Here is a 27,684-nt window from a genome sequence, read left to right on the forward strand (position 1 = left end):
CTACACGCGTCTTCACAAGTTGTTTACACGCATTTTCACAGGTTTTAAGAGCTAGTGAAGGGATTAAGCGGCACCAATTAGAGAGGCGAGGGAGCGTGGGCTCAATTTTAGGACACTGTGCTTGGCTGAAATTTATGCACGACTTGACTTGGGCGTAGTGTTTGTGAGACTTAGATTTGCACTGACATGAGTTTATATTTGAAAATCTGTGTGGTGTTTTTTTTTTGTTTGTTTGAATAGAAGAGTGAGAGGAGGATTTTTTAAAATTAAAAAAGTCTTGATTTGACAACCAGCATGTGGACTGCGCTTAGGAATGGCATAGGTGATTCAGAGCGCCTCATTGTCATCCGTGAGTGCACGCACATCACAAATAGATGGAGGCAGGGGCATTGGGTTGACATGGCTTCTGTAGAGTGCCTCGTTGTCCTGATAGCTGCACAAAGTACCATCCATTTCTCCTGGTTTTAGAAGTCCTATTTTATTGACAAGTGACAGCTAAGTCGGGTCTGCTTGCAGTGCATTCAGTGAACATACCACACAGTGTTTGAGAGCAGAATGAATTGCTCCAATCTTGAAGCATTACCGGTGGCCAACAGATGGCAGCATTGGATCCCTCTTGGATCAGCTCACTGTGTCACAACAATGTTTAAGCTCCTAAAAACGTGACATGCCCTTGGATATACGACTGTTACAAGCAAGATCAAAGTGTTTGTCACGTGAAATTTATCACAGAGTTTCACAACGGAAGACATGATGGGGATTATTTAAATTTAGAAGTAGAAGCAATGATGCAATCTATGTACACACCGTCAAACACATGCATGAAACTTGCACGCACACACACTACTGAATACTACTATTAAATAACATAGTCGGACGGTATTTTGCCATGAAAATCACATTTTCAATTTTGTGGTTGGTATTTTACAAAAGAAAAAGGACTGTTCAGTTGTTTGAGGTGCCACAAAAGCAAAAATGATCAGTTGCGCTGGATGAAACAAACCCATGTTTTACGGCTGATTATTAAAAAATGGCATCAAGTATAAAAAAAAAAATTGTGATGAAAGTAAATGGTTTATTTCATTTGGTAGTTTCTGTGTTTATGTCGTAAAAATCAACACAATATTCTGTCAGCCTTGAAAGGAGCAGTCAGAATGCTCCAAATTGGCTGTCACTCAAGCCATTAATTTTCACTTTACAGGCACTAGAATTTGATTTGTAAGGCCTGTCGATTTTTAGGAATTAGTTTGGAATCTGTTTCTCCCTCTAGGAATTAGAGGAAGGACTTGCCAACCACCAGGCCGTCCTGGCCGGTCTCACCCGCACAGGAGAGCGCATCATCAGCCAGCTGTCCTCCCCTGACGGCGCTCTGCTGGAAGAGAAGCTCCACGTCCTGAGGCAGCGATGGAGGGCTACGAAGCGCCAGGTCGCGGACCGACAGTGCAGGTATTCATAGAAATGTGGCTATTAATGGACATGAAGGGTAGATGTCGATATATACTTGTACCACCATCATTTCGGTAACTGGATTAGAAGTTTTGTATTTCCAGTGTAGTACAGGATCGAGGTCAGCATTTCCTGCCTATCTTCTTTGTTTTCTTATCGGTCGCGGTCAATTAGTCGCCAATGGTAATTTAAATGTAAATTTCGGGATTAAGTCTGCAACCTGGAGGGAACTAGAGATCCCAATCTGGGTAAATAATGTGTCTTTGCAGGCTGGCTGCAGGCGATGCTGCCCTGGGGGACCTGATGAGGCGAAGCGAGGATTTGGCTTCATGGTTGCAGCAGGCCGAGAACGTTTTTGTCACTCTTCCCATCTCCTCCACCGACCAGAACCTCAAAGAACTCAAAGTAGGCATTTACCGTATTTTCTAAAATGTACAGGAGTGCCTTTAAAAAAAAATCACATTTTGGCTGTGTTGCAAAATTTGTGGTCGACTAATTGAGGCAGAGTGTTTACCTGAGCAAAAGCCACTTTACTTTTTTGTTTTTCTTCTAACTGACAAGCCTTTCAGCCCCAGGTTTTACCTTTGCCATTTGATCCGCCGAGACCAACGTGATTAACTTTCTTTCGATCAATAGCACTTGATGACATAAACGACTCCAGTGTTTCCCCCTCAGGCCTTAGCCATGGAGATGGATGTGCAGAATGAACACCTGGTCTGGCTCAACAAACATGCCCCGCAGATCCTAGCCAGTCCCGCCGTAAACCCGCAGACCAGAGACCACCACGTGGCCAACCTCAGAGCCATCAACCTCAACTGGAGCAAGGTGGGATAAGCCGCGGGGAATAATTCATACGTCTTGTGTATGCATTAAATACAGAAATAACACCCCATAATCCGTAATTGACACTGCACCTTGGTAAATCAAGCAAGGTGCTGTTTCTTTGATAACCTAGAGAAGTTGCGATTTTGGAGATGTGAGGATTCCCTGCAGCGATGCCAAAATACCCATCAATAAAAGCATTCTTCCCTGAACTACTCCCCTCTTGAATCCCAACCTGCAGGTAACCCACGAGTTGTTAGACAAGGTCGGACAGGTGGAGGCCAACCTGAAGAGTCACGCCCACTTCCGTGACAAAATGACCCGGCTCACCGACTGGGTAGTCATCACGCACCAGACCATCACAAATCGAGGCCTCAGTCCCGGCCAAGCGCAGGTACCGTAAATAGTGAACTTAATTCATTATGGGGGAGAGGTTCAGTGAAAATCGACAACACAGAGAAACCAAATTTAAAAAAAATATATTTATTTTGACCGTCCTGGCTGAGTCTGGCATCAAAGCAGCTCTCGCTGCCCTGCGGGAACCGCAACATTTTTTTGTTTGAGATGACTGAATGATGAGCCGTGATATAGTGATGGAGCGCCTTATTCACCAAGAGTCAATCTTTTATAAATACGTGACCCCTATCTAACTGTTTTCAGGCTTTGGAGGTCTCCATGAAAGACAGAAAGAAGGACTTGGAGGACCTTCTGGCCCACTCTATTGAGCTTCAGAGACGCCAGCAGCTTTCTCCTCATGAAAAGGTTCCCTCAGCCTAGTTGTGTGATTTATTCAATAAGCCTAAATTCACAAGCCTGTGTAATTACACCATATTGCAGCAGGTCCTTTTCTCTCCTGGAACTGATTGCAGCTTAATTGGCTGTTTTATTAAAGCGCCGTTCCTCATCATACACACTTTCAATGTTTCACGGCACGCGCGCGCAGAGCAAGGTGGAACAGCTGGCGGCCGATTGGAAAGTTCTGGATGGTCGACTGAGGGAGTCTCTGCAGGCGCACGTCTCCCCGTGGACGCTGCACCACACTCGGGTTGTAGAGCACCAGCAACTTGGTAAACAGCGGTCTCATTTTGAACACGTTTTACAGTGGAAAATCATCTGTTCTGTAATCCGTTGCTTCACTATTTTTTTTCCCTGTACTTTAGTTTGCAAACCCAAAATACAAATTGAGAACATTTGCAAGGATCTGCTGTGAGCCACAACTCACAACCAGACGCTTACATGCAGACGAACCGACCAATCTGAGTCAAAGCTAGGCCATGCCCCTTGCAAGCACACATTCAGCACAGGAATACTACACGACATACAAATTATACACTTTATTAAAAAAATAAAAAATTCTTTACACACTCTAATCACTTTTATTCAGCTTTTATACAATGCACAGATATTTGACTTAATTCAAATGGATTTATGGCATTAAAATGCGGATAATAGATTTTTACAAAATATATTTTATATTTGTACTTTTTATTTTGTTCAATTATTTCAGTATTCATCTCTTCATTCTTTTTTTGTAGGATTTATTATTGACTCTGTGCATTCAACATTAATTTAGCCGCTGTAGAGGTTCTGCATTTTCATGAGTATTACACCCCCGACATTATACAACACATTTGCGCTCCTTTCCCATGAATCATCGGCAGCATATGAGTAACGCAACCGTTCAGTGGGAACAAGTACGGTGGAGAAAGAGCAATGCTTTCATTTCCAGCATGAAAAATGCATGCTGAAATTACAAATCAGCTGGTGAGCTACCCTCGCTGCCGAGCATCATTCATCACCATTTGACGTTTACGTTCAAGAACATCTTTTAATATTCATGCTCTCATTTTTCCTTCAATATGTATACAGTTAAACCCGGTAAATATTATTGGATATATTCCAGTCTCGCGTCTTTAAAATTTTTTTTAAAAATAGTTTTACCACTCCCGCATTTTTGAACCACGATTAAATGTATTAAGACTCACTTTAAAAAAAAAAAAAATTTGCAAATTCCTCATTTCATGCTAATGTCTGTGAAAGTTAACGGAAATGAGCAAAACGGAAAATATAAACCTTCTAACAGCTACTACTTTACTCCATTGTAGTCACGGTGTCTTCAGTGCCCTCAGCTGTCCAGATGGCCAGCCTGGCGAGCGAGGACCCCTATCACCAGACCCCGCACACGCCCGACTTGGTGGCGCCCACCGACCTCAATGAAACAGCCACCGAGCTGGCGGACTGGCTGGTCCTCATCACACAAATGCTCAAGTCCAACATTGTCACGGTGGGCGACACCGAAGAAATCAGGACCACCATGGCGCGCCTTCAGGTGAGAGCAGCACTTGTTTCTAAGCACCTCTATTCACTCGCAGTACTATCGGACTTAAAAACCTGTATATAAAAAAACGATGTCTGTCTGTTTCATCCACCCAGGTGACCAAAAGCGACCTGGAGCATCGTCATCCTCAGCTGGAGGACATTTTCACCCTCGCACAGAACATCAAAAACAAGACGTCCAACCTGGATGTGCGCACGTCCATCACGGAAAAACGTGCGTGCTATTCAATTAGCATCACCTGCTCCGTTTTGTGTATATTTTTTAAAAACACATTTTCATTCTCACCATATCGCCAGTGGAGAGAGTGCGCAACCAGTGGGACAACACGCAACACGGCGTGGTGGCGCGACTCCAGCAGCTGGACAACATGATTGGCCACAGTGACCAGTGGGAGAGTCAGCGGCGGGAAGTGCAGGCTCTGATCGGACACAAGGAAGGATGGTTCCATAACATGCTGCAGCAGTCCCGGGAGTCCAGAGACCCCCTGACCATTCAGCTGGCTGACAGCAAGGTGATGGTCGTTTAAGAGTAGACCAACAAAATCATCTCAAGAACCCTAAAAGATACAGGAAGTCTTCCATTCTGGTATAAAGTGCTCATTTTAGGACTCATATCAGCCATTTCCTTGCCTTCCAGCATTCGTATCAACAAACTGCCACTGAAACTGATGTTCCTCAGCAACATACATTTTTATAGGCCTGTCTATCATGAGTAGAACCACAAAAAAATTCTCTAGAACCCATGCCCAAAAAGACACAGCAAGTCTACCATATTGGCTCAAAGCTGCTATGTTAGCGTCATTTCATTATTTTTTTCCATGACCAGGGATTATCAGGCTTTAAACTACTACCAACTTTCAACCACACATACTGGAAAGATAGATGACGGCAAGTTGGGAAACATTTGAGTTTCCAGACAGGGTGCGAGGGCTCTCTCATTTGCCGCTTGCAGCTTTAATTACCAGCGTATTTCAAAGTGTGATTAAAAGTGCAAGATGGGAAATGAATCACCTCTCTGCAGTATCCTTTGGAGGCTTAATAGCATCAGCGAACCCACATCAACCGTCATCCTCATGCGAGATGACAAATTGTGCCTCGTGAGAGCCTCCGACGCACTGTGTGGGACGAACACTAGAGGGCAACTGAGAGCAGCGAGGCCACAGCTTTGTTTGGTCACATAATGGTGACTAATAGCAGTCAAGACAACACAAATGTTATTTCAATGAACTGACTGTTGTTATTTTTAGCAAAGGATGCACCAGCATCCCGCCTCTGTCAGCGCTCGATCATATTTCCTGATGTTTATGTCGACGCAGGCTTTTTTGCTCGAGTTGAGTCGAGGCCAAGCTGCGGTGGCGGCTTTCAACGAGCTGTCCGGTCATCTTCTGCGCGAGTACTCCACCGACGACACCCGGCGGGTGAAAGAAGTCACTGATGCGCATAACGCCGCCTGGAACAACCTCAACAACAGGTGCCCAACATTTTTTTTTTAAAAGCCTTTTCATCCATGAATAATGACAACAATGTGGTTATATTACTCTTCAGGCCTCACATATTTTAACAAGCTGTTAAACACATTGCAGGACAACTCTACGGTGGGGCACTCTTCAAATGCTTGTTTTATTCTACATGAATGACACTGCACGTCAGTCACTGCAGTGGACACGTGTATCATTCCATCCAAGGACTCTACTACTCTCGTATTTTCACTTGCGAATGTGGTCACAGAACAAATTAAACTTGTATCCCAATAAAGGACAAAGACATTTATTGCCTTTGTTCTGTGCAGGGCCAATGACCGCCACGGGCAGCTGGACGACGAACTGAAAGGCCTGCAGGTGTCCCTCAGGGAGCTGGAAGCCTTCCTCAAGTGGCTCCAGGAGGCCGAGACCACCGTCAACGTGCTGGCCGACGCCTCCCAGAGGGAGGACTTGTCACAGGACTCCATCCGCGTCAAAGAGCTCAGACGACAGCTGCAGGTAGGAATCTGTGTAGAGATGCTGTGTGTGTGTGCGTGCGTGTATGTTTTTGTTTGTTTGTCAGTACCACAGGTGGGAGCTATTATCTCAATGTCGTTCCACATTAGTGCCGAGGTGAATCCACATGTGTGTCAATGAGAGGGCATGTTGAGGGGCGTCTGAACACGTGGGCACATTGAGTTCAGCTCATTGCTTCCTGGATATGTTTAATTATACGTGTTCCTGTGACCTCCATTTAATGCTATTTGACTGTATCGTTAACGGAGATGTTAGATTCACTTTGATCCTTATCCTCTGTAAAGAATGGTATCAGTGATGAGCTGAGAATTCAATTAATCACATCTTGAATTGATGCAGCGTGACAAAACCGATAGACCCAAAAAAACAAAACAAAACATTCTTGTTCTGAATCATTCCACTCTGAAAAGAGTTGTACTAAATCATTCAACGCTCCCGAATTAGTATCACATCCATGCCTACGACGCATGAGTAAACGCCTCGGCACAATTGTCTCGAGCAAAAGCAAGACTTGCTCCGCACCCCCGCGGCGCCCTGACATATCGCCTTAATTAAGGCCACGTCGCCTCTGTTTCTATCTCTGCCGCGCTTGAGATTGATGGATGGCATTCAAGTGTTAAAAGTCATTTGCGGAAATCGGAAACTACTGTGAGCTGAGGAAAACGTCATTATATATGCACCTTTTTTAAAAAAAAAATCCCATCTTTTTCCTTTTTGACCACAGGCTTTCTTGAAACGCACAAAATCATACATACAAGCACAGTCCTATATATAATAAGTGAGGCAACAAAACGGGCTGTTGTAATTCCTGAGAAGTCAATATTGTGCTTTGACTCTAATGGCTTCTGTGGCACAATAAAGCTTCTCTAAAGACTCTTCTTCCCCAAAGTTTAGCATAATCCCCCGACCACTGCCTATGTGTGTGTGTGAGATAATGACTAAAGCAGCCTCTGTTGGTGTCAAATATTTGTCTTTATTTCACCGAATGTGAATGGCTACAATGGAAATGTATGTGGACTAGTATCCTCTTTGTCCTCATTAGGACAACTTTGGTATGCAATAGCATGTCTCTTCTTGAAATATGTTCGTTTACAGTTTATTATCTTCCAACTACATTTCGACTTATTTTTCAGAATGTATGGCGTATTGTATGGATATTTGTATTTAGTGTGATATTTTGAGATTTGCTAGCAATATGCGACCTTATTTTCATAATTTACAACTTCTTGCAACATTACGACTTTCGAGTATTTTCATAATGATGTGACTTTTCCGAGTAATTTATGACAGTGCTTGGCATGGTTCCTTGCAGTGACTTTATTTTTATTTTTTGGCGTATATTACATTTCTCAAAGGGTACTTTTGTGTTTCACGTGGGGCGCGCTCTGACGGCACCAGGCAGAAATCCCAACGGGGACTTTGGCTTCCAGGAAGCTCCCTGGAACTCCTCCTCCCCCTTGGAGCGCGGGTTGACAATCACGCGTGTTATTACTCCGCCGCCTTCCCCATTGATGTAGCCAGTGCACAAAGGAGGCGCTACCTGCCGCCCCTCCTCGATCCATCTCACAGCTGTCCTCTTCTCTCTAACGGGATCGCTTGAAGAGCGGAGTGGCTCGTCGTCTTGTCCTGCTCAGCACTTTTTGAAAAAAATTCTATCCTTCTTCTTCGTCACAGCCAATTTGCAAATGTCGTCGTGGGGGAGATAGTGAGTCTGGTCTGTTGCGCGATGAAAAAGACGAGCCATGCTTAGAGCTCAGTGCGAGTGAGTAAGCGAGCGAGGGAGTGAGCGGGGCACGTGCGTGCGTGCGCATCGCGTCGGCTCAGCTCAGGTTCAGCAGGCTTCCAAGAGACACGGCAAACGCGGGGCGCCATGAGAGGGCTAGGGCAGTGATAGCATGCGGACCGGCGCCGGGCTGCTGCAGACTTGTGGCAGTTCTAAAATGATGGCCATGGTCCGGACCTCCCTCCAGAAAGTGGTGGTCTTCCTACACAGACTCCAGAGGATGGCGATCTCCTCGCCGCGCTATCAAAAACTCTGCAAGGTACGTGCGCGGGTGAGGGCAGCACGAAGAGAGCACGGAGAGTTGATTTATTCATTCATGTATTTCTTTTGGTGAGAAAGTCATTTGAACTTTGCGTTGTCGTCATCATTGCCATGGTGTGTGAAATTCTCGTCCTGGTTTTCAGGATCTCAACTCCGTGACATGCTTCCTCTTTCATCTGAGTTTTCTCCCCACCCCGGAGTGCTGTTTTGTAGGAATGTGTTGGTTTGAGTCAGTTGAGGATGATTTTCTTGATAATTGCAACTACTTTGCTTGTGCTATTGCTTCTTTTTCTTGTCATTGAAGACTTGATTTTTGTGGTATTCCACATTTTATTTTTTTATTTTATTTATTTTTTATCTTTTGTGTAATACGATTATGTGATTATTCACATAATTGTGACTTTATCCTGTAATTCATGACTTTATTCTTGTATTCGACATTTTTTGTCTGAATATGATCTGTTCTTCAGAATATAATGTATTTTCATTATCTTATAACTTTTTTTCCTTGACTTTATTCTCTAATGACTCCACATTTTAAAAAATATATATTGTGAGGTTTTTTTTTGTTGATCATTAAGTTAATTTCCTTGAAACAGGAACCTTTTTTTTTTTTTTTTTTTTTGCTCAAATGACCAAAACAGATATTGTATGTAATTAAGAGACAAAAAAAAAATCATTTTGATTTTGCTTTGGTACTTTTTAGTGCATCAGTCAGGACTGAAATTGTGACCAGAACCTTTTCTTGACACAAATATCTTTGCTTTACGACTTCAGCACAGGGTGTGAGTACTTTTGCATGCATGCTCTGAAGTGTCACGTTTTGGAGCTTTCCTGTGAGCAAAAGGCTAGCGTACGGTGACGTAATACGCCACAGCTGGTTGTCATCTGGGTCCTTTTCATCACGGAGGATTTGGCCAATGTGGATGTGGGGGGGGACAAATGCATCACAATGGTTTGTGATGGCTTGCCAGCTTCAATCACAGCAACATGTGACAGTCCAGCCTAAGCCAGTCTTAATCCATAAATCCATCACTCCTCAGCACGCCAACATGGGACTGTTTGCTTTCCGCTTGACTTTTTTGGGGGCACGTGGACTGTGGAGCGTTAACATTCGCCATTTTAGTTTTGTCATATAATTATTACTAATACTGTACGAATGGCAGGGCTTGAAATGTCATTGTGATTTTGATTTCGACTTCTCACTATCCTCCCCAAAAAAAAACCTCTGTCAAAAACAAAGAATATTTTTTTTTGTATTTGAGTTTTGGTAGTTTGAAGTTTTTGAGATCGGTGAATCATCGTTTCGTGACTTCACTATCATTCCAAATAATTGTGAGTAGCAAATACACATTGTCTTTGAACCAGATACCCGAAGGGACGATTTCCTGACCGTGAAGAGCCATCAATCGTTGGCACTCAATTAGCGCCCAATGGGTTGCGTGAGGTGCTTCGCCCTCTCCTCATGCCAGACATGTCGCTGTCCTCCCGGAGGGCTGTCGATCGCTAGCCTCCGGGTTGGACTGTTGCCTTCCGCTTGATGGATTTGATCACAGCTGAGCCTCCTGGGCTGGGGTGAAAGTTTCTGTTGATGACACTCAGTCGCAATGCTGTTTTGTCAGAGCCTGTAGTTTTTTCTGCAACAAATTAGCTGGTTCACTAGCGTAGCTAAAGAGTCGTTTATCACAGTGCACCCCAGATATAGTCATCGTTCACCGTTTTTAATGTTTGTCGTTTTCACAGAGCAGAGAATATTTGCCTATTAGTATTTTTGTATGCACTCTTTCTATGTGCTGCTGCTCCATCGCAGTTGTTTGAAGGTTTATAATTGTACCGTAACATCTGTGCTAATGTCTGTTATCTTGTTTAAGACTTATGTTGCACTGTATATAAGCATTTAGTGAGACGCAACTATATGGTTTAGTTGGACATTTTTGGCAAACAGCCCAATAGGCAAAAGTGGCTTTCAATCGCCCTTCCAAAGTTGTGCTTTGACGGGTAGGGGTGGCGGCGGGGAACGACAGCATACACAGTCGGAGCTGGCAGAGTAATGAGAGTAGCAGGGCACTCCTCATGGGGATGTGGGGGGGGGGGTAGATGAGAGTGAGGGAGGTGGACCCTCCAGCCAATTTTCAACAACATGGTGATGATCAAACACACGCGGAGCTAAAACAAGCCACCGGGATCTTGGGGTGTACAAGCCAGGCGTGCCGCTCTTCAAGTCTTTTATCAATCAACTCCCGCTCACATAAAAACAGAGATAAGGCCACTGGCAGGTGGAATGGAGGCTTTTGGGGATTTCACGACTTGCAAGAAGACATACATTAAGCTAAATGTCATTAGTTGCATAAAGTAGCTAGTCCATAAAGCTTGGTCTGTTTGTATGCATTTTTCTCCCTCCACCCCCCACACACGCTTATTGAGCCACTAATGCCTCTCTTCGTTTTTAACATGGATTTGTGTTGTGCGCTCCCTCGTTCCATTAGCCGCTCTCCGGCCGGATGCAGCGGCAAGCCAGACTTGCTAAGGCACGTGTGCTTTATCGCCCGGCGCACTTTACGATGCCGCAAAGTGAACAAGCACGCAGAGACAAGCCTCTGGGCGGAATGAGGCAGCAATTTTGTTGCGCGGAACAACACTTTTGGCAGGGAAAATCTCAGGGACACCCGCTGATGACAACTTGACGTTAACTTCGATTTTGACAGTGGAGTTTTTTTTTTTTTTTGCAGTACAGGAACTATTTCCAAGTTTAAAAAAATTTTTTTTTACTGGTCCTGTTACATCCAAAGGGTTTTAGCGTGTCACACTAGAAGGGTGCAGAGAGAAAGTCACACTGACCTGGAGTGAGGCGCTCCGGTGTCTAATTTACCTTGTCAGCGTGAAGCCTTTTTGACCTTCAGCCAGTTCTTGCGCACGCTCGCCACTCCGTGGGCACCTTGCTTGTTTGCCAAAAGACGTCATGTTGGTTTTGACAAGAATGTGCCACCTAAAACAATCCCCTCTCTCGGGGATTGCTTTCTATTCAAGTCTTTGAAAATGCAGAGCAGCAGGACTCCGATTTTGAGATTGTCAACTAAGTTTAGCGTTACCATTTTGCCATTACTTTAGTGTATGGTATATAAAAAAGGATGACTGTATGCACAAAATAATATTAAAAATAAAATAAAATAGTACATAAATACAAAAAATGAAGTTCAAGTAAAATAGATATATTGTACTTTAATAAGAACAGGGGAAAATAAATAATTAATAGAAAATATAAACATCGAAATATACCAACAAATAAATACAGAATTAAAAACAACTTGCTACACTTTTAAACACTCGAGGACATGTTGACATTGTTATCAATAAAACAATATAATAAATGACATGAAAAAGTTCAGTTAAAAAAAATTAAGTCAAATGAGGTAAAAATTCATCATGATCTACTCTACCATAATAAAAATGAAATAAAAAATCACACGAGAAATTGGATCCTTTTGAAAAAAATGACTGCTTAATAAATGTAATTAAATAAATATATTAAGAACATAAATAAATATAATATGCCTTAGACTATATCTATAGTTTATCGATAATATATCTATAGTTTATCCTGGAAGGATCAGAGAAATGTAATTGATGAATTTGAAATCAGCACAGCTTTTATGTAGAAGATAATGACTAGGAGGTAAGTCTCGGCTTTTCACATGCTGTAAAAGTGAGAGGAAAGCCAAAATATTTAGACGCTCTATGTGTATGTTTGGTATAAACAGGGTATGTGTTGCGTTAGGTGGTAGAAAGTGTGTCGTGCGCGGGGAAAAAAAAATGAATGACGAACCTGATGTAAAAAAAAAAAAAGCCAATGACGTTCAACTTGTGCCTTTAAAAACGATTGAACTGAATTGAAAGAACAAAATGAAAAATCCCAAACTATTACTTTTAGTCACCATATAAAAAATATGACTAATTTGGGCTACAATTGTGATCGTGCAAGGAAATGAAACATACGCAAGTCAGCTGGGTACAGGCCTCGGCATGCCTTTTCGAGGTAAGTTTAGTGGCAAATGTATTCTGCTGCTCGATGACAGCAGATTAAAGATAAAGCAGGTTATATATAGTCTGTAATCCCCGGTGGCGAACAGCTGGCCAGTGGGGCCTCACAGAAGCAGCAAGGAGGGGAACGGACGGATTGGAAATGTGAAATTTGCAAAACATGTTTCAAGATTAGAAGTGAGACATGAAGACGAGCCATGTTGTCTGTCGTAAGGATTTAAAAGCCGCGCCAAAGTGTGGACAGCCGCTTGATGCCACTGTGAATCGTGGAGCGTTGCGTCATGTGACTGGAGAGAAACGTGGCGAGATAGAGGATGTCAATAAATATACATTTTACTTCCTTTTTTTTTTCTCACTTTAATAGACATGGTGCTGCTCCTTCTGTCGTGAGCACCTCCGTCACCAGGGGGCAGTACAACACACGCATGGTTATGTACTGCACATGGAGCCAGTCTCAGCTCCTCAGTTAAGCCACAGAAAAATGTGGCGTTCCTCGCAGAGGATAAAGAATGTATGCCTGGGGGTATTGTTTTATCCGTCCACATGTGTCGCTGTGCCACTTGTGTTCGAATAACCGTTGGTGAAAGGGGAAACGATCAACAGAATAAGCCGTAATTAAAATACTTGTTAGCATTTAAAGAACTTGTTCTTTTAAAGCTAATCTACCCATTGTTAAAAGAATAGAAACACTGAGAAACCCGTAATAACGAGAGCAATATGGACACTCTCGTCCTTAAATCGCTGACATTTTTTTAAAAAGTCCTGTTGTTTATTTTTATCTCTTCATGCTTGACCGCCTTAAATAGGTTACCACCGCTTGTGTTCATTTGAACGCTCTAATTTGATGTCGCTAATGGCGCTAATTAGACGCGAGCTGTCTCCCCGACTGGCCGCAAATTGCACTCGGCCACTCAAAATGTCTAAACGGGTGTAAGTCACGTCGTCACATTAGAGGCTATTCTGGGTGTTGACTTCATCGATGTAAAATGGGATTCTGGATGTGTGTGTGTGTGTATGCGTGCGTGCGTGGTCATGTTTTCTGTTTGCCCCGAGGTTCGGCGATTTTTGCGGTAGTTCATCAAGCCCTAATTTTGAATTGATGTTTTCCCATTCCCGGAGAGAGGCCATTAATTACTACTAATCACTCTGGGACACACACACACACACACGCACACAATGTACTGTATTTCCTCACAATGGTCAAAATGACTGTTGCGAACCAAAACAGCAGCACCTACAGCACATATTCATATTGAACACCATCTTATGACGAGACTGCGTCCTCAACCGCAATGTTGTGCACGCGCCGGGCCATGACGAGCAGAAATCCAGATGTACAGGCACTCCTGACATATCATGTGTCTTCTTTTCCATTCTGTCTTACTCTATTTATAGCCTGTGTCGGGTCCCGCCCTCGTCAGACAGCGGCACGGTGACAAAATGATTGACAGGTCAATGCAAGCGTCTGTCCTTCTTCCTCTTAACCTTCTCCCTCTGGCATCGCCTCGATCAGACTGTTTAGTTTCTCGCGAGCGCGGGATCAAACACACACACACACACACTTGTGCTTGGTACACAGTGTTCCACATCTGACAAAACCCAAGACATAGGAGCGGGATGAGCAACAAAAACGTGTGTGTGTGTGTGCGTGTGGTTGGATATGGCTGTTATCGGCCTTACAAACACGTGTCGCTGATGCCGGTTGCCATGACGGTGTCACTGCTCGCCCGCTGGTAAGAGGAAATGAAAATGAAAAGAATGACGATAGAATGAGGAACACACACACACACACACACACACAAATACATTCTACTAATGTGGTCAGAGCTGCCACAGCGACTTTGCCTTGCTGCCCACAGTCTCCTCTTGGATTTGTCATCCCCATTTGCGATCGGAATGAAAGTCTAAATGACATTAAAGTTGTAATCTGACAAGAAATAAAAGTATGCTCACAGTGCCAAAGCTATCAGTAGCTGGTGCAAGGACCATGGTAGTCCTGGTCTTGCGATACCACCCGACCATAACGCCCATAGAAAATCTGTGGGGTATGGTCAAGAGGAAGATGAGATACGGCAGACCCAGCAATGCAAGAAGAGCTCGATGATCTTCGGAACATCCCCGATGAGAAAGAAAATGTATCCCAAGGCCACTTAATTGGACAGTTATTGTGACTTTGTCCTCCTTTATGACAAATGTCAGTCAAGCTTTAAAAAGGAGGCGCCTGCCAAAAGTGGAATGGACGGAAAGCTTCTTCCTGAGCCTTCCCGCCGCGTCTTTTTATTTTGGGAAATTGCTGCCCAGTCATTTGTTGAGATGCGAATGGCTTCGATTACGACGAAAGCTGGCTCACGTTGTACGCAGTTGCATTAGCGTAATTGTGTCTGGCTTCAGGAGTCGCTAAAAAAAAAAAAGATCAAATTGACTTTCTTGAAATGGTCTCCTAAGACCAAATTCCCAGATTGGCAACTAGAATGTGCCCGCTACCACCTTTTTGATTGGAACGAATTGAGAAAGGGACGCTTAGAAAGAGATGTACACGCTCCTGTCTACGCAAAGCTCCATGAAGTAGCTTTTTTTTTTTTTTCTTCCTACGTATGAAACCGTGCTGGAGTGTCGCTGAATTGAAACTGGAAAGTGGCTCTTTAGAGGACGCCAATCCGAAGGGACTAATAGCGGCCGTGATGCAAGATGGGCTGTGCTCTAACTCCCTTGCGCCTGGCCTATTTTGGCACTGGCTCACTTTTCGGGATTTCATGCAATTGGGCCTACACGCTGATATTTCTGAGCTGCAAAACGAATGACTGTATTAAAGCAACATGGACAGATTCTAATTGCTTGTATACAACCAAATGAGTCTCCGGAGTGCCCGCCCCTCCGCCAAGTGATAAATTCAAGCAAGGGAATCGTTTACGCAGGAGCGCGTTCGCGTTGCAGCATGTGAGAATGTGGGTGCGCACGTGAGAGTATCAATTGGAATGCTGAAACAACTCGCCGGCTCGCCGCAATGACAATTTGCCGTTGCGAGCTGCCGCACGTGATGGAATAATGGCTAGTTAAGCAGCATCGTGGTACAGGCTTTGTTTTCGACATTAATTTCCGAGTAACAGTTGTATGAGGCAGCTCAATGTACTCTTAATGTATTTTGGTGTGAAATATGAAATGTAGCAAATTGTGATAGGAGCTTTTGGCTCGATGCCTGTGAGATGTAATATATTGATCAATAGACGTGTATGTAATTATAGTCTTTATTGATAGTCTCTCGTAGAAACAGAAGAAGGCTCCGCCCACTTTAGCCACAAAGTGCTGCCATTGCATAATTTTTTTTTAAAGAATCCGTTTTTCTTATCACTTTTGCGAGGTAACCCGGCCGGCCATCCCAACGCAGGAGTAGAAATGTACCTTAGTATCGAATGCATTCTTTGTCCGAGCTCTTAACTAAAATCACTCCCCCCCTTTGTGTGTTGCATGTGTGCCATTTGAATTTGTAGCTTTTCTGGATCTTAGTAAATCGACAGCACTTTTTAAAAAGAGGGGAATAGGATCAGTCATTGTTATGGCAAAAATCGCATCACTGACATTGGGAGTTTATAATATTGACACGTTGGCTTATCTTGCTCAGCTACCGCACCGAAATTAGGAAGGTCTTGCACGGTAAACATCTCCAACCTGCAGCATGTCCTAAATTCTTCAAAGCAGGTTATTATATTTCATTATTTTTGTAGCCTCATTTTAGGTTGAATTACAGAGGCTGCTGTTGCCACTGGGGAGGACAGCTCAGTCGATCGGGCTTCAATTAAAGAGCAAAAATATGATACGCGGCGACGCGCTATTAATAAAACGTACACGGAGCGACGCTTTCGAGCGGTGTGGATTGATCAGCGGCTTGCGCAGAGATGTTGCGGCAATCTCCAGTCGTCATTAACCGAATCTGTCACCACAATGTGATCGAAGTTTAATCAGTCATCGCGCGAAAGAGTAAAATCGCACTGCGGCCCAGCAACATTAGATGGCGTAGGAAAAAAAAAGATGTGTTGCCCCACATTATCTGTTGGTCAAGGGCTTAGAACACTGCCACATAAATGCTATTCGCTAGCCTAGCTCGTCTGTTAGCATTAGCTTTACGCTTGGCACATTTAAAGGTTAAGTTCTGCAGTTAAGTTAAATACACATCGTGTTTTATCTTTAGAAAGGGTGAAAGGAGTCCTTGAGTACCTCAATAAAAAAAAAGCTCTTTTTAAAAAAAAAATTCGATTGTACATTCAGGAACACGGCTACATTGTTCATGCTAATCATGATGATAACACACAGCCAGAAGGCAAACTTCAACATCAAACACTATTCATGGAGCATATAAAACAACTTGTTTTAAGAGTATGATGTGTCTGGTTCCCTTATTAATCAAATTTTATTTCTTATTTCTTCTCATAAATCGACTCGGCCGGTCGGTTTCCAAGCGCTCGTCTGGTTTTAATCCGCCGTCCTAGTCTGGCTTTGTAAGGCGTCGGCAGGTTATAGCCGGGTTAATTGGCTCCCAACTTCTGACACCTTTGATGCCCCCGAGCACTAAATAGATGCAAATCGCGGCCAAGGAAATGGATCTCGCCCATCATCTCCCACTTATCCAGGAGGGATGTGAGGGGCCACTTAAAAGGATTTTAAGCCATGAAACATTCTGATGCATCTCTTGCAGTGCGCGCTATGCCCCAAGTACCTCTCTGGTGTTGATGAACGATATGAAAGCCGATGATGATGATGGCGACTGCGAGACATAAAAAAAAAGGTTATTTCATTGATGGTTTCTCTCTTTCGTAGAGGAGAGACGGCTTTATTTTGTGTAAAACAAGCAGCGTTTTGCCACTTGACATGGTGAGAAAATGTTTTGACGCACTGAAATTGGATGAATGAAAATACTCCTGCTGCTTACATTTTGTTTTTTTAAGGAGATGAATTATGGAATTTTTATTTTATTTTTTTTGTCGTATGCTGCTGGTTATTGTCCATCTGCACTGTGAAGCACAGTTCGGAAGCATTTGGTTGAATATGAATAGTTAATATTCCCCCGAAATATGGAAATTATCCCACCGCTTTTGTCAGTAGTCATCATTTCATTATTTGATCATCGTTAATCCCTTGATTTCCATATTCAACTCAAAAATTTTATATTTGTTTGAAATGTACAAATGATTTTTAAAAATATATATTTACTTTGTACAAATATGGTTCTGTGTTTTAGTTCATTGATAAAGTCATTGTATTTTAATTAATAAAGCCATTTGAAGTTAAAAAGACATTATACAAGTTAAAACATTGAGCCATAAATTTATGTTGAGGTTTTTTTTTTTTTCCTGCCACTTTGTCATTAGCGTCTCATTGCCGGATGTTAATGAAAGGAACGGAGCAGTTTTGTTTTCAAATAAAGATCACATTAATTGGAAAAATGAAGCAACTTGTGGACTCCTGCGCATTTTGGAGCAACCTAACTCGGAGTTAGCTGGTGACTGGCAGCCCTACCTCGAAACAGGAAAGAGGTGGTGGTGCTTCGCAGTACAAATGGCTCCTCCACTCTTGCTTTATTTCTCCTCCTTTAAGCATTGTGTCTAGCGTCTGCAGTGTAGTGGATTTCGAGAGAGTAATTGCTACGTGGTTGTGCACGCTGCATCACAACTGCAAATTCACCAAGTCCAGGGCTTTCCAATTAATCGGCGTTGAAAAAAGGGAGTTGCGTTCCAGGGGACTTTGAAGTTATCTCCGCATTAATTTGGATCCACCTGGACAAGGAACAGCTGAGCAGCCATTTGTTGCATGGCTTCTTGTCTGCATACGTTCACACATAAAATAATTCCTAGATCTGATGGAACCGATGTACCTGCATATGCCTCCCTTGCGACAGTGTTGGCCATCTTTTATATAGGTGCTTGAATGAGCGGATTTCTTTTTCCAGCTCCATTTCTTCATGTTCTTTTTTTTTGTCAGCAAGCACGGCGTCTCGCGTCCTGAGAGCCGAACAGATCTTATGTATTTGTCATTTTCCAACCCCTCTTTTAAAGGAAATGCGTCGGCGTGAGGACATTGTTTTTTTTCTGTTGCTAATGTGTACAAGTATTTATGAACAGATATGTATTTCAACTCGAGGAGGCGCCTAATCGGACAAGCATTTCATCTACTAACGCATGCTCCTTTTTAATATGGCTTTCGTCGGCGAGGCGATCAAAGGAGCCGCTGATTCGAAACGACACGGGAATATATGCGTCTGTGCGTAGCAATGATTACTCACCATCCAAAAAAAAAAAAAAAAAATCCCCTTACCACATCTATCTCATGACGTAACTTTTTTTTTTCTGCCATCTAGTTTAGGTTGTTAATGTAGCTAGCTGCTTTTGTGAGTGTTTAGCGATCATCGTCACAGGTATAACTTGCCACTATTGTAACTGTAGAGAAGTAGATAATGGAAATGTAATAGATTAGTAGGCGGTGATATAACAGCTCACCTTCCTACCTAAGCTTGTGGTCGGCGCTAAACGCAGCAGATGAGGAGGCTGCAAGAACAGTGGAGGATGTATATGACTAAGAATGTACATTTATGCTCCACCACAAAAATACGCTCTGTACCCACTGCATCAGCATCATCTCCTTTGACGCTGCTGGTCTTATTATTAGTATCGGCACCCTCAGTGTGGATGCTATCGAGAGCTGCCGAAACTGTGCAAGGCGCAGTTATTATTTTTGTCCACTTGGGGGGTCTCCAATTACATTCCACACTGTGTAGTGTCTGTGACTTTGACTGCGTGTGGCTTTAAAGGGCGGGGAGTGACGTGGGAGTCGGTTGTGTTTGTGCAGCGAGTGTATAAATGTGATTATTGGTGTTGAATTTAACCAGAGATTCAAGCCCCGATGGCGTTTGCTTTGAGTTTTTTTTTCTTTTAGGCTGTGTGCGGAGGAGAATATTTCGGGATTTCAAAGGAGGTTGCATGGTTTTAAAAGTTTTGAAAAGACCACATTGTGTGTCTGACAGATTTACAGTGCGTTTGACTCCACTTTCTATTTGACTTGATCTACAGAACACGCTTTGTGTCGCAACAAAGCTTGATGCTTCTGTCACTTGTTTTTCTTCCTCCTCCTGTACTCGTTGCATCATTAGCAAAAGGGTGTCTCCTCTGGTTGTTCCAGCAATTAATCTTGACGTGATGTATGTCGCGATTTGCATTTTGATGTTGGGGGACACGTGTTTCAGAATTATGGACGTTGTGAGGCCGCAGGAAGGAACAGCTGTAAAATCCAATTTGTAATCTTGTTACCAGTGGGGAACGCCTTAAAGATTAGTCAGCATTTAGGAAGTCAATAACTTGAATCGAAGTAGATAAACTGCTTGTCATATTCATTCGCGGTTCATTTGCCTTTATTTTAGCATCAGCTAAAGCTATTTCCTATAAGACCACAACATGTATAATATACTGTATATCCTAAATAAATCTGATCTCATTTATTCTAGTTCAGATTGATTGCTTGTGTTTGTCAACAAAATACATAGACACGGGAAGCACAATTACATGATTTTTCAAAATCTTTAAGCCCTACTATGTACCAAAGCAGCTTGTTGGAGCTCAAAGGAAGTGTCCTCATATTGTAGTAGAAACGGAATGGCTGATAAAAGTGGAAGGAGGGTGGGGGTACTAAAATTGCAGGTCCTGCCCACTGGCGACTCCCTCAGGGGGCCCGCGCAGGATGTGTTGTTGGCACGACACACCCTGATGGAAACTTTTTTTTTTTACTTTACAATCTCTTCTGTTTGCTTCATGCGGCGATTTTTGAATCATAATCTGCCTGATGTTCACTCAACACAAAGCACATTATCTATTGATTTGCGTCTAAATTTAAGCTCTAGATCTCATGCATGTGTCAGCTCCCCATTCCCAGCAAGGCTCTCTTTAGATATATGGATTTTTTTTTTTTGTAAACCACTCGCGCCCTTCCAAGGCCTGTTAGTAGCGCTTCTTTTCTATAGTGAAGGCAAGGATGTTTGAATTACAGAGTTAAAAGAGGAAACACTGGGCATCATGAATATTTATGAAAAAAAATATGAAGGAATATGAGCTATATGAGATGGATGTGGGTGTGGGGGTGCTGGCATAAAGTGATCTTGTGTGAATTGGAAAATATGTAATTTAAAGGCGGGCTTGTTATCGTAGAGCCCGGTGGAATGTTTTGCTTTGGTGGAGGCAAGCGTTTTGGAATCGGAACCTTTCTCACACTACCATCGACGAAAGCTGAGCTGATCTTATCTGGCACACTCCATCGTTCTTCCGCTGCAAACAAACTATCGCAAATAACATAAATATTGAAAAAAAATTGTCTTCATAGCACCAAGCTGTGTTTGTGGTATTCTTTTTTGAGATTTCTACATTGGCTTTTGTTATTTTTGCGATATTTAAATCGCTATTTTAGAGCTTTCTGATACTCCCCCCCAAAATAAAAGTAAAATAAATCATAAAATTCTATATTTTGGAAAATTCAGCCCCTGACCAGTTTGCTTAAGCAACATGAAATTTGGTGGGTATGTCCATCATGAGTAGACACACAAAGAAGATTCAAGAACCCATATGCCTCAGGCCTCACAGATTATTATTTTTTTAAACTTCAGCCGCCAAAGGCAGTATCCCATCGACGCATGGATTTTTATCGTACACTCCATCCTAAATTGATCCACCAAAAAAGCCTCACGAACCAAGGCCCAAATTCAGAATCAGAATCAGAATCATCTTTATTGGCCAAGTATGTAGAACACACAAGGAATTTGTCTCCGGTATAACACGCTGCATTAGTATCATCGTAAACAACAAATCATTGAACCATTTTAGAGTAACCAGTAGCAGTATTTGTAGTACAAGAAGAGTGACTACGTCAGTGACTGTTTAAGGAGTTAATGGCTAGAGGGAAGAAGCTGTTTAAGTGTCTACTGGATTTGGTGCGCATGGATCTGTAGCGTCAATAAAAGCGGCCATTTTAGGTTCCTATCAGCCATTTTCAGGGCCCCACAGATTTTTATTTTTAAACATCAGCCCCTAAAGGCACTGTCCCATAGACGCATGAATTTTATTGCTCATGTCCATTATAAGTAGACCCACAAAAAAGTCTCATTAATCTATGCCCAAAAAGACACAAGAAGCCAGCCATTTTGGTTTAAAGCAGCCATTTTAAGGTCATGTTAGCCCTACCCAGCCCACCACACATTTCTCGGAAAATAGTAATTTTAATAAGTATGTCTCTTCTGAGTAGAGTCACAAAAAGTCTCAAGAAAAAAAAAACAGGAAATTTGCCATGCTGGTTGAAAGTCGGCTCGATGTTGCCATTTTCAGAGCTCTGTTTTTAAATTTCAACCACATACACCAGACAGATGGGCGATGTTAAATTCTGAAACACTTGAATTTTCGTCTCTGCTTGTGCGGACGGAGCACGGCAACAAAGTTCGATGGACCCTTTCATTGCTGTTCGCAGCTTTGATTCCATTTCTTTCTTTTTCAGCCTTTTGCAAGCGTGTCATCTTCTACCATCTGTCAGCCCTCTTCCTCTTAAAGCCTCTTTCTCTGAAAGTCTCCTTTTATTCACATTCAAGACGCTTGGCTATCTTTAAACATCACGCAAACATCATCACCAGAGCCAGTCGGATTCTCATTTAACTTCTTTCCCAGCTCCTGGATTGATATGATATTCATAATCCTACTGCTGATGCCTGGAGTATTTGGGTTGAACAACTTTCCAGGAGTTCCAGACTTACCCGTAATCATGAAAATCCTTGATATTCAGAGACCATCTAAATATTTTTTTAATAGTTTTACCTTGAATCCTGTGGGCTTAAAATACATTTAAGCATATTAAAACACACTTCTAAAGCATTGTTTAGCGCTTGTAACCACTCTCTTGCCGAGAAAAAGCAACTAGGGGCAGTTGAGCAAGTAATAATAATCAAAGTCTGCTGTCGAACAAAATTATGTATTCCAAACAATTTGAAAACAACCATGAGGCCTAGCAATGGGAACCACCTCAGACAGCCTAATGATTAGCATATATTCAGCCGTGTTGTAACCCTTAACACAACGGATATTTGAACACAAAGCAACACTTGGCAACCGAAAATACTCACAGGCATACGTTCTTTATCCTCTGCGAAGAATGGCTAAGATTACTGCTGTGAAGCCATGATGCCTCAATGTGTACCGACACACTGTGAGACCGACGTGCTAACCAGTCAACCACCGCGCCGCCCTGTATATTTTTATATCGTACAATATTATAAGAATGCTATTTTCCTCATTAAAATGCTGGCACTGTCATTAGTGACATCATTGAGCTTCGACACAGAGTAAGGATCGTGTTTTTGTTTTCGACCTCGATCTTTATCTCTTGAGTGTCTTGTTTGTGCACCCACAAAAGCGCTATGTGAATCGATAGCTGATTATCAGCGGCAACAGCGGCACGTTGGATCAATTTCGTTCTTGCTTCCGAGGCGTTCTTGCTATGAATTGTAGCAGCTTGAGTGCCATGTCATGGCTTTGACCTGCGCTCCCGCTACTGCATTCCCATTGGGCGATACCTACGACCGTCTCTTGTTTTCTCTCATGGCAGCCTTGTCACACTGTGAGTACATTTCTGGTTCAACTGAGGTTTTTCTAGGATTTCGTTTGACTATTCTCTTCTTGCCGCGCTCATTTTACTCGCAGCCGAGATAACCCGGAGCATCCTAAGGGAGGAATAAAACAAGCTATCCGTTTTAAAGGCAGGATCATGTGAGGTCAGAAGCTTCTTGACTTGTATGCCATGACGCAAGCTCGCCCGTTAAGTGGAAGCGAGGCCCCGGGTGTGTTTGTGTGCCGGTGCCACGTTTGTGATCCTGTTACATGCTTGTTTAACTCCGTGTGGGCGGCATCACTTCGGCTCCCTCTCGACATCACATGGCAAACTGCTCTTTTGTCATTCCCATTTCCCAATTTTACCATCCAGTAGTACTGCTATCATGTTGCAGTACTACTTATTTATTTATTGTTTTTTAGCCCTTTCAGGCACAGCGGTTACTACAGTGGACAGGTTATCAGGTTACAGGTTATCATTATTTGTGCATGAAAGGGTTAAATAAATATGGGGGGGGTGATTGCTTAAATAATGCATTATTTTTCCTGAGAACCCTCAATAGTTGATGTCAAATATGACTAAAGTCAGCGTTTCAAAATACCCCCAATAATCTGTCAACATGTAATCATGTATTTTTCCATTAAATTAAAATCCCTGCACAAAAAAACATGTCACCGTCTTAATACATTTTACATGGTTAAGTAGAAATTCCTCAAGCAGTATACAGTAGTTGACTTTATGAATCAAAAATGCTGTTTAAAGGGCCCGGAGATATGTAGATCTTTTTAATGAGCTAAGTGCACTTCAAAGTCTTCTCCTTATGAATATGCAACTTTGTATTTGTCTTTCTCGCGTTCTCACTCTGGCTCCCCTTGGCCTGACAGCCATCTGTCTGCTTGTCTTTGATGTGCGCCGCATGTCTGCACTTCTTCTGTTCCCATTGCCAACATACATTGTCGCGAGCGCATCTTTAATGTATGCTCAGCGCCAGCCCCAAAGACGACGACGACCCTACGTGCCAGCAAGTATCCAATCAGCTTGAAACATTTACCACTCTGACTCGATTTTTGGTACGAACTATTGGTAGTACAGTGGTGCCTTGAGAAATGTGTTTCATTGGCTCATCTTTTCTGTTTGAGATGAATGAAAATGCCATTTTACTGTTCTAGCCCCCCCCCCCCCCCCCCCCCAATGTTACAATTGTGACATGATAGTGCCGCTATTAAGAGGTAGATTGAGTCGGGTAGGTGTCATTTGGAGGTCAAGCTACCACATGCACGGATCTGATCGGCATACATTCTTACATTTTAAAGCAATATGGGTAATTGGTTATCATGTTATCATTTGCCGATCGACCGATGATGTCGTTTATCGGATACGCAAAATAACACATTCTAGCAAAAATAAAAAAAATCCTGTTTCCTATAAAGCCTATTAGAAGTCAGACACGGTTCCAATGTCCAAATGTGAATTACGCCCTTCATTTCCTTTATTTCTTTTGTCCCAATGGACATTTGGCCTAGTGGCCCACTCATCACTTCATCTCTCAGCAGTTTTTTTGCCCCCTCAAACTTTATGTCATGGTCTCGAAAGCACGGGCGGGGAGCAGGGGTCGGCCTCAGGAAGTGGGTGTGTGGTGTGTCCAAGTTAGTGTCGGGGACTGCCAGGGTGGGAGAGAGAAAGAGCGAGTGAGTGAGTGAGGAAGAGGAGGGGAAAGGGGAAATTACAATAATAAACAGCTGTGAAAACGAGTGAGGGGGTTTGTAGTGGGCCAGAGAGCCGCTGAGGCAGCCAGAGAGCCGCTGAGGCAGCCAGTGGCGCAGCGAGACCCCCTCCCAAGATCCCCTCAAGGAGCAAACATCCACACGGGAAGCTTTTGGTGAAACCCCCCCCCCCCCCCAAAAAACCTGCGACAGCGATTAGCAAGGCGTCTTCTCCGAGGAGATAATATCTGGTGGGGCTCGGACTCAAAAAAAGATGGAGGCGCCGGGCTGTCGGGTGAAAACGTGGCCTTGGGCTCCAAGACCAGAAGAAAGCATTCTTTGACTGAGCGCTAGTCATGATTAGGAGGGAGACGCCGAGGTGACTCTTGGCACGTGATCGCTTCCATGTGCCTTTTGGAGTTGGAGTTGTAATCCAGGACAAGGCCGGACGTCCCCTTGAAAGCTTCATGCAGATTTAACAAAACAAAACAAAAAAACAATCGGAGGCAAGAAAGAAAAGCTTCTACATCCCTCAAGTCTCCCAGCATCTTATCTCCAATTTGCAGACTTTCATTCCAAGATTTGTTGGATTCAGCGCATCCTGTTCCTGGCTGTCTGAGAACTCCGACGGCACTGGTCGTCCTCTTAATCCCGATTCCAGATCGCCCCCCCCTCTGGAAAGCATGCTTGGAACGCGTTCCCCGAATGGGAAGATCCAAGAGGGATCTGACATTTGTTGACCTTCGACCCAACTCGTAGGAAAGGAGAAGATGTAGAAAGGGCTCGGCGGGAGTGGGAGGAGCCTAAGCACATGCGGCAACATGATTGGTTTAAATTTCAGTTTGCACGAGCTACTCAGGAAGTTTGAACAGGTATTTATCCACCCGGCCTTCTTGACCTTGCGGCAGCGGATGTACAAACTGTTTTTGACTTTGCCTCCTCAGCGTGGGTCCACTTCCAATCGTAATTGCAGCCATTGTTGTCAAGTATAGGCACCTTACGCTCGGAGAGTATTTATATTGTCGTTACATGCTTTGAAGGTTGAAACAGCTTGGTGCCTGGTGGAGAAATATAAAAACTCGCAAAGTAGTCGTTCCAAATAGAAATGCCGTCCAGATGAAATCAGGTACGTGTTCAGAGAAATGTGGGCGCAAAAGTATTCACTTCAAGTAGCGCATCGCTAAACAAGGCTCGTTATTGCTTTTATGCGATGCACAAACTATTAACCTTCAGCTTTTTACCCGCCTACACAAGTGTAGTGTTTTTTTTCTTTTTTTTTATCATTCCAAGCATGCGTTTGATGTCATCAGTATTTTTCCGTAATTATTAATGGTGCTGGAGGCCTTCATCCCCCAAACCACCAAATATAATGAACCTTTTGTTGCATACTGATTTATGGGCCTTAGACCGCACGAGTATTTGGTTTGGATCATGTACACTAACCTGTCTTTCAGTTGCTAAAATGAATTGCAAAAGGGAGCTTTTGTAAATGAATGTGTGCTCAACCAATACCTGCACAGTGTCTGTTTTCTCTCCCGGAGCGTGTGAGTTCACACGCGTGTGCTCAAACTAAGCGTATGTTTGACGTAGAAGTACCCAACTTTAAAAAAAAAAAAAAAAAAAAAAGGAAGGGGAAGCACTCGGTTAATGACTTGAGTTAGGTCCAGTTGGCTCAGTCTGAAGTGTGCATGAATCTGTCTTTGCGCGCCGACGTCTTGTCATTGGGTTGACGTGCCAAATATTTAGCGCGCGTCCTCAACGCGGTGTTCAGCTCCTTTATATGTAACTTTCGGATAAAATGTCAATTAAAAGCGCGTCTATTGACATATGACTTGTCAAATTGAACAAAAGACAAATTACTCGTGTTTCTAAAAAAAGTTAACTTCAGGCTAACACATCACAGGAAACGCCGCAGACAAGCTAACAAATAGCATCTGTTGTTTGTCTGTTGCATGTTTTCTTTATCCTCGATGAAGAGCAACTGATAATACTGCCGTACTGAGGAGCTGAAACTGTCTCCATGTACAATAAATCCAGCAAAAGTTCCCCGGTCAATTAGTAGCCCCCCCCCAAAAAAACAAACAACCACCAACAACAACAAAAAAAATGTGTTGATTCATTCATTTGATTGTGTCATGACTGAATATTTTTATGATGGACAATATTATGGAGTGCGATTTTATTATAAAAAAAAAACCACGACAAACTTGGAACTTGCCTCTCAAGGCAGCTCTATATAACTCTGTAGGCAGGAATTCTTATTCTTCGTGTCTCACCAAGTCTTGTCAGTTGCATCTCTGTGCTCGCCGCTGCAGGCAGTAATACGCACACACGACATCCATATGCTACTGGGGGTTTATTTATTTAATGTGCAAATGGCTCGAACGGAAGGGAGAGTCCCACCAGAGAGCGGCCGGCAGGAAAAGTGGAGCGATTTTACACATCCCAAAATAAAACGTTTGACAGGAGCCTGGGTGCCCCGGTGGTGCGCTTACATAAGACTGTAAACCCCCCGTGATTCATCGTTAGCACCCCCATTATAATGCACATTCTGAAGTGATTGTTTATTTTTGGGGAAGTAGGCAAGTCAAAGTTTGTCTGTGCCACAACATTTATAACATGTGGGAGGAGTAAAATTTAAAAAAAAAAGGTTGGTCGCTCTGTTACTGATTTT

The 27,684-nt window shown here is 43.1% G+C and overlaps 1 protein-coding gene across 5 annotated transcripts in view; it reads left to right on the forward strand.

Annotated features, from left to right (window-relative positions):
• The window catches only part of LOC147185683 (utrophin-like), a 91,644-nt gene that overhangs the window by 28,542 nt on the left and 35,418 nt on the right, over window positions 1-27,684 (forward strand). For all 5 annotated transcript variants that reach the window (XM_086104110.1, XM_086104109.1, XM_086104112.1 and 2 more), the window contains 11 exons: window positions 1,271-1,446; window positions 1,716-1,851; window positions 2,122-2,271; window positions 2,510-2,662; window positions 2,929-3,030; window positions 3,212-3,335; window positions 4,374-4,597; window positions 4,702-4,819; window positions 4,903-5,117; window positions 5,922-6,076; window positions 6,395-6,584. In XM_086104110.1, the coding sequence (XP_085960236.1) occupies window positions 1,271-1,446; window positions 1,716-1,851; window positions 2,122-2,271; window positions 2,510-2,662; window positions 2,929-3,030; window positions 3,212-3,335; window positions 4,374-4,597; window positions 4,702-4,819; window positions 4,903-5,117; window positions 5,922-6,076; window positions 6,395-6,584 (1,743 nt within the window). The remainder of the gene's footprint in view (window positions 1-1,270; window positions 1,447-1,715; window positions 1,852-2,121; window positions 2,272-2,509; window positions 2,663-2,928; window positions 3,031-3,211; window positions 3,336-4,373; window positions 4,598-4,701; window positions 4,820-4,902; window positions 5,118-5,921; window positions 6,077-6,394; window positions 6,585-27,684) is intronic.

Source organism: Hippocampus guttulatus, chromosome 23 (genome assembly GCF_054856545.1).
Source record: "Hippocampus guttulatus isolate MCC_2025c chromosome 23, RoL_Hgut_1.0, whole genome shotgun sequence".
Lineage (NCBI taxonomy): Eukaryota > Metazoa > Chordata > Actinopteri > Syngnathiformes > Syngnathidae > Hippocampus > Hippocampus guttulatus.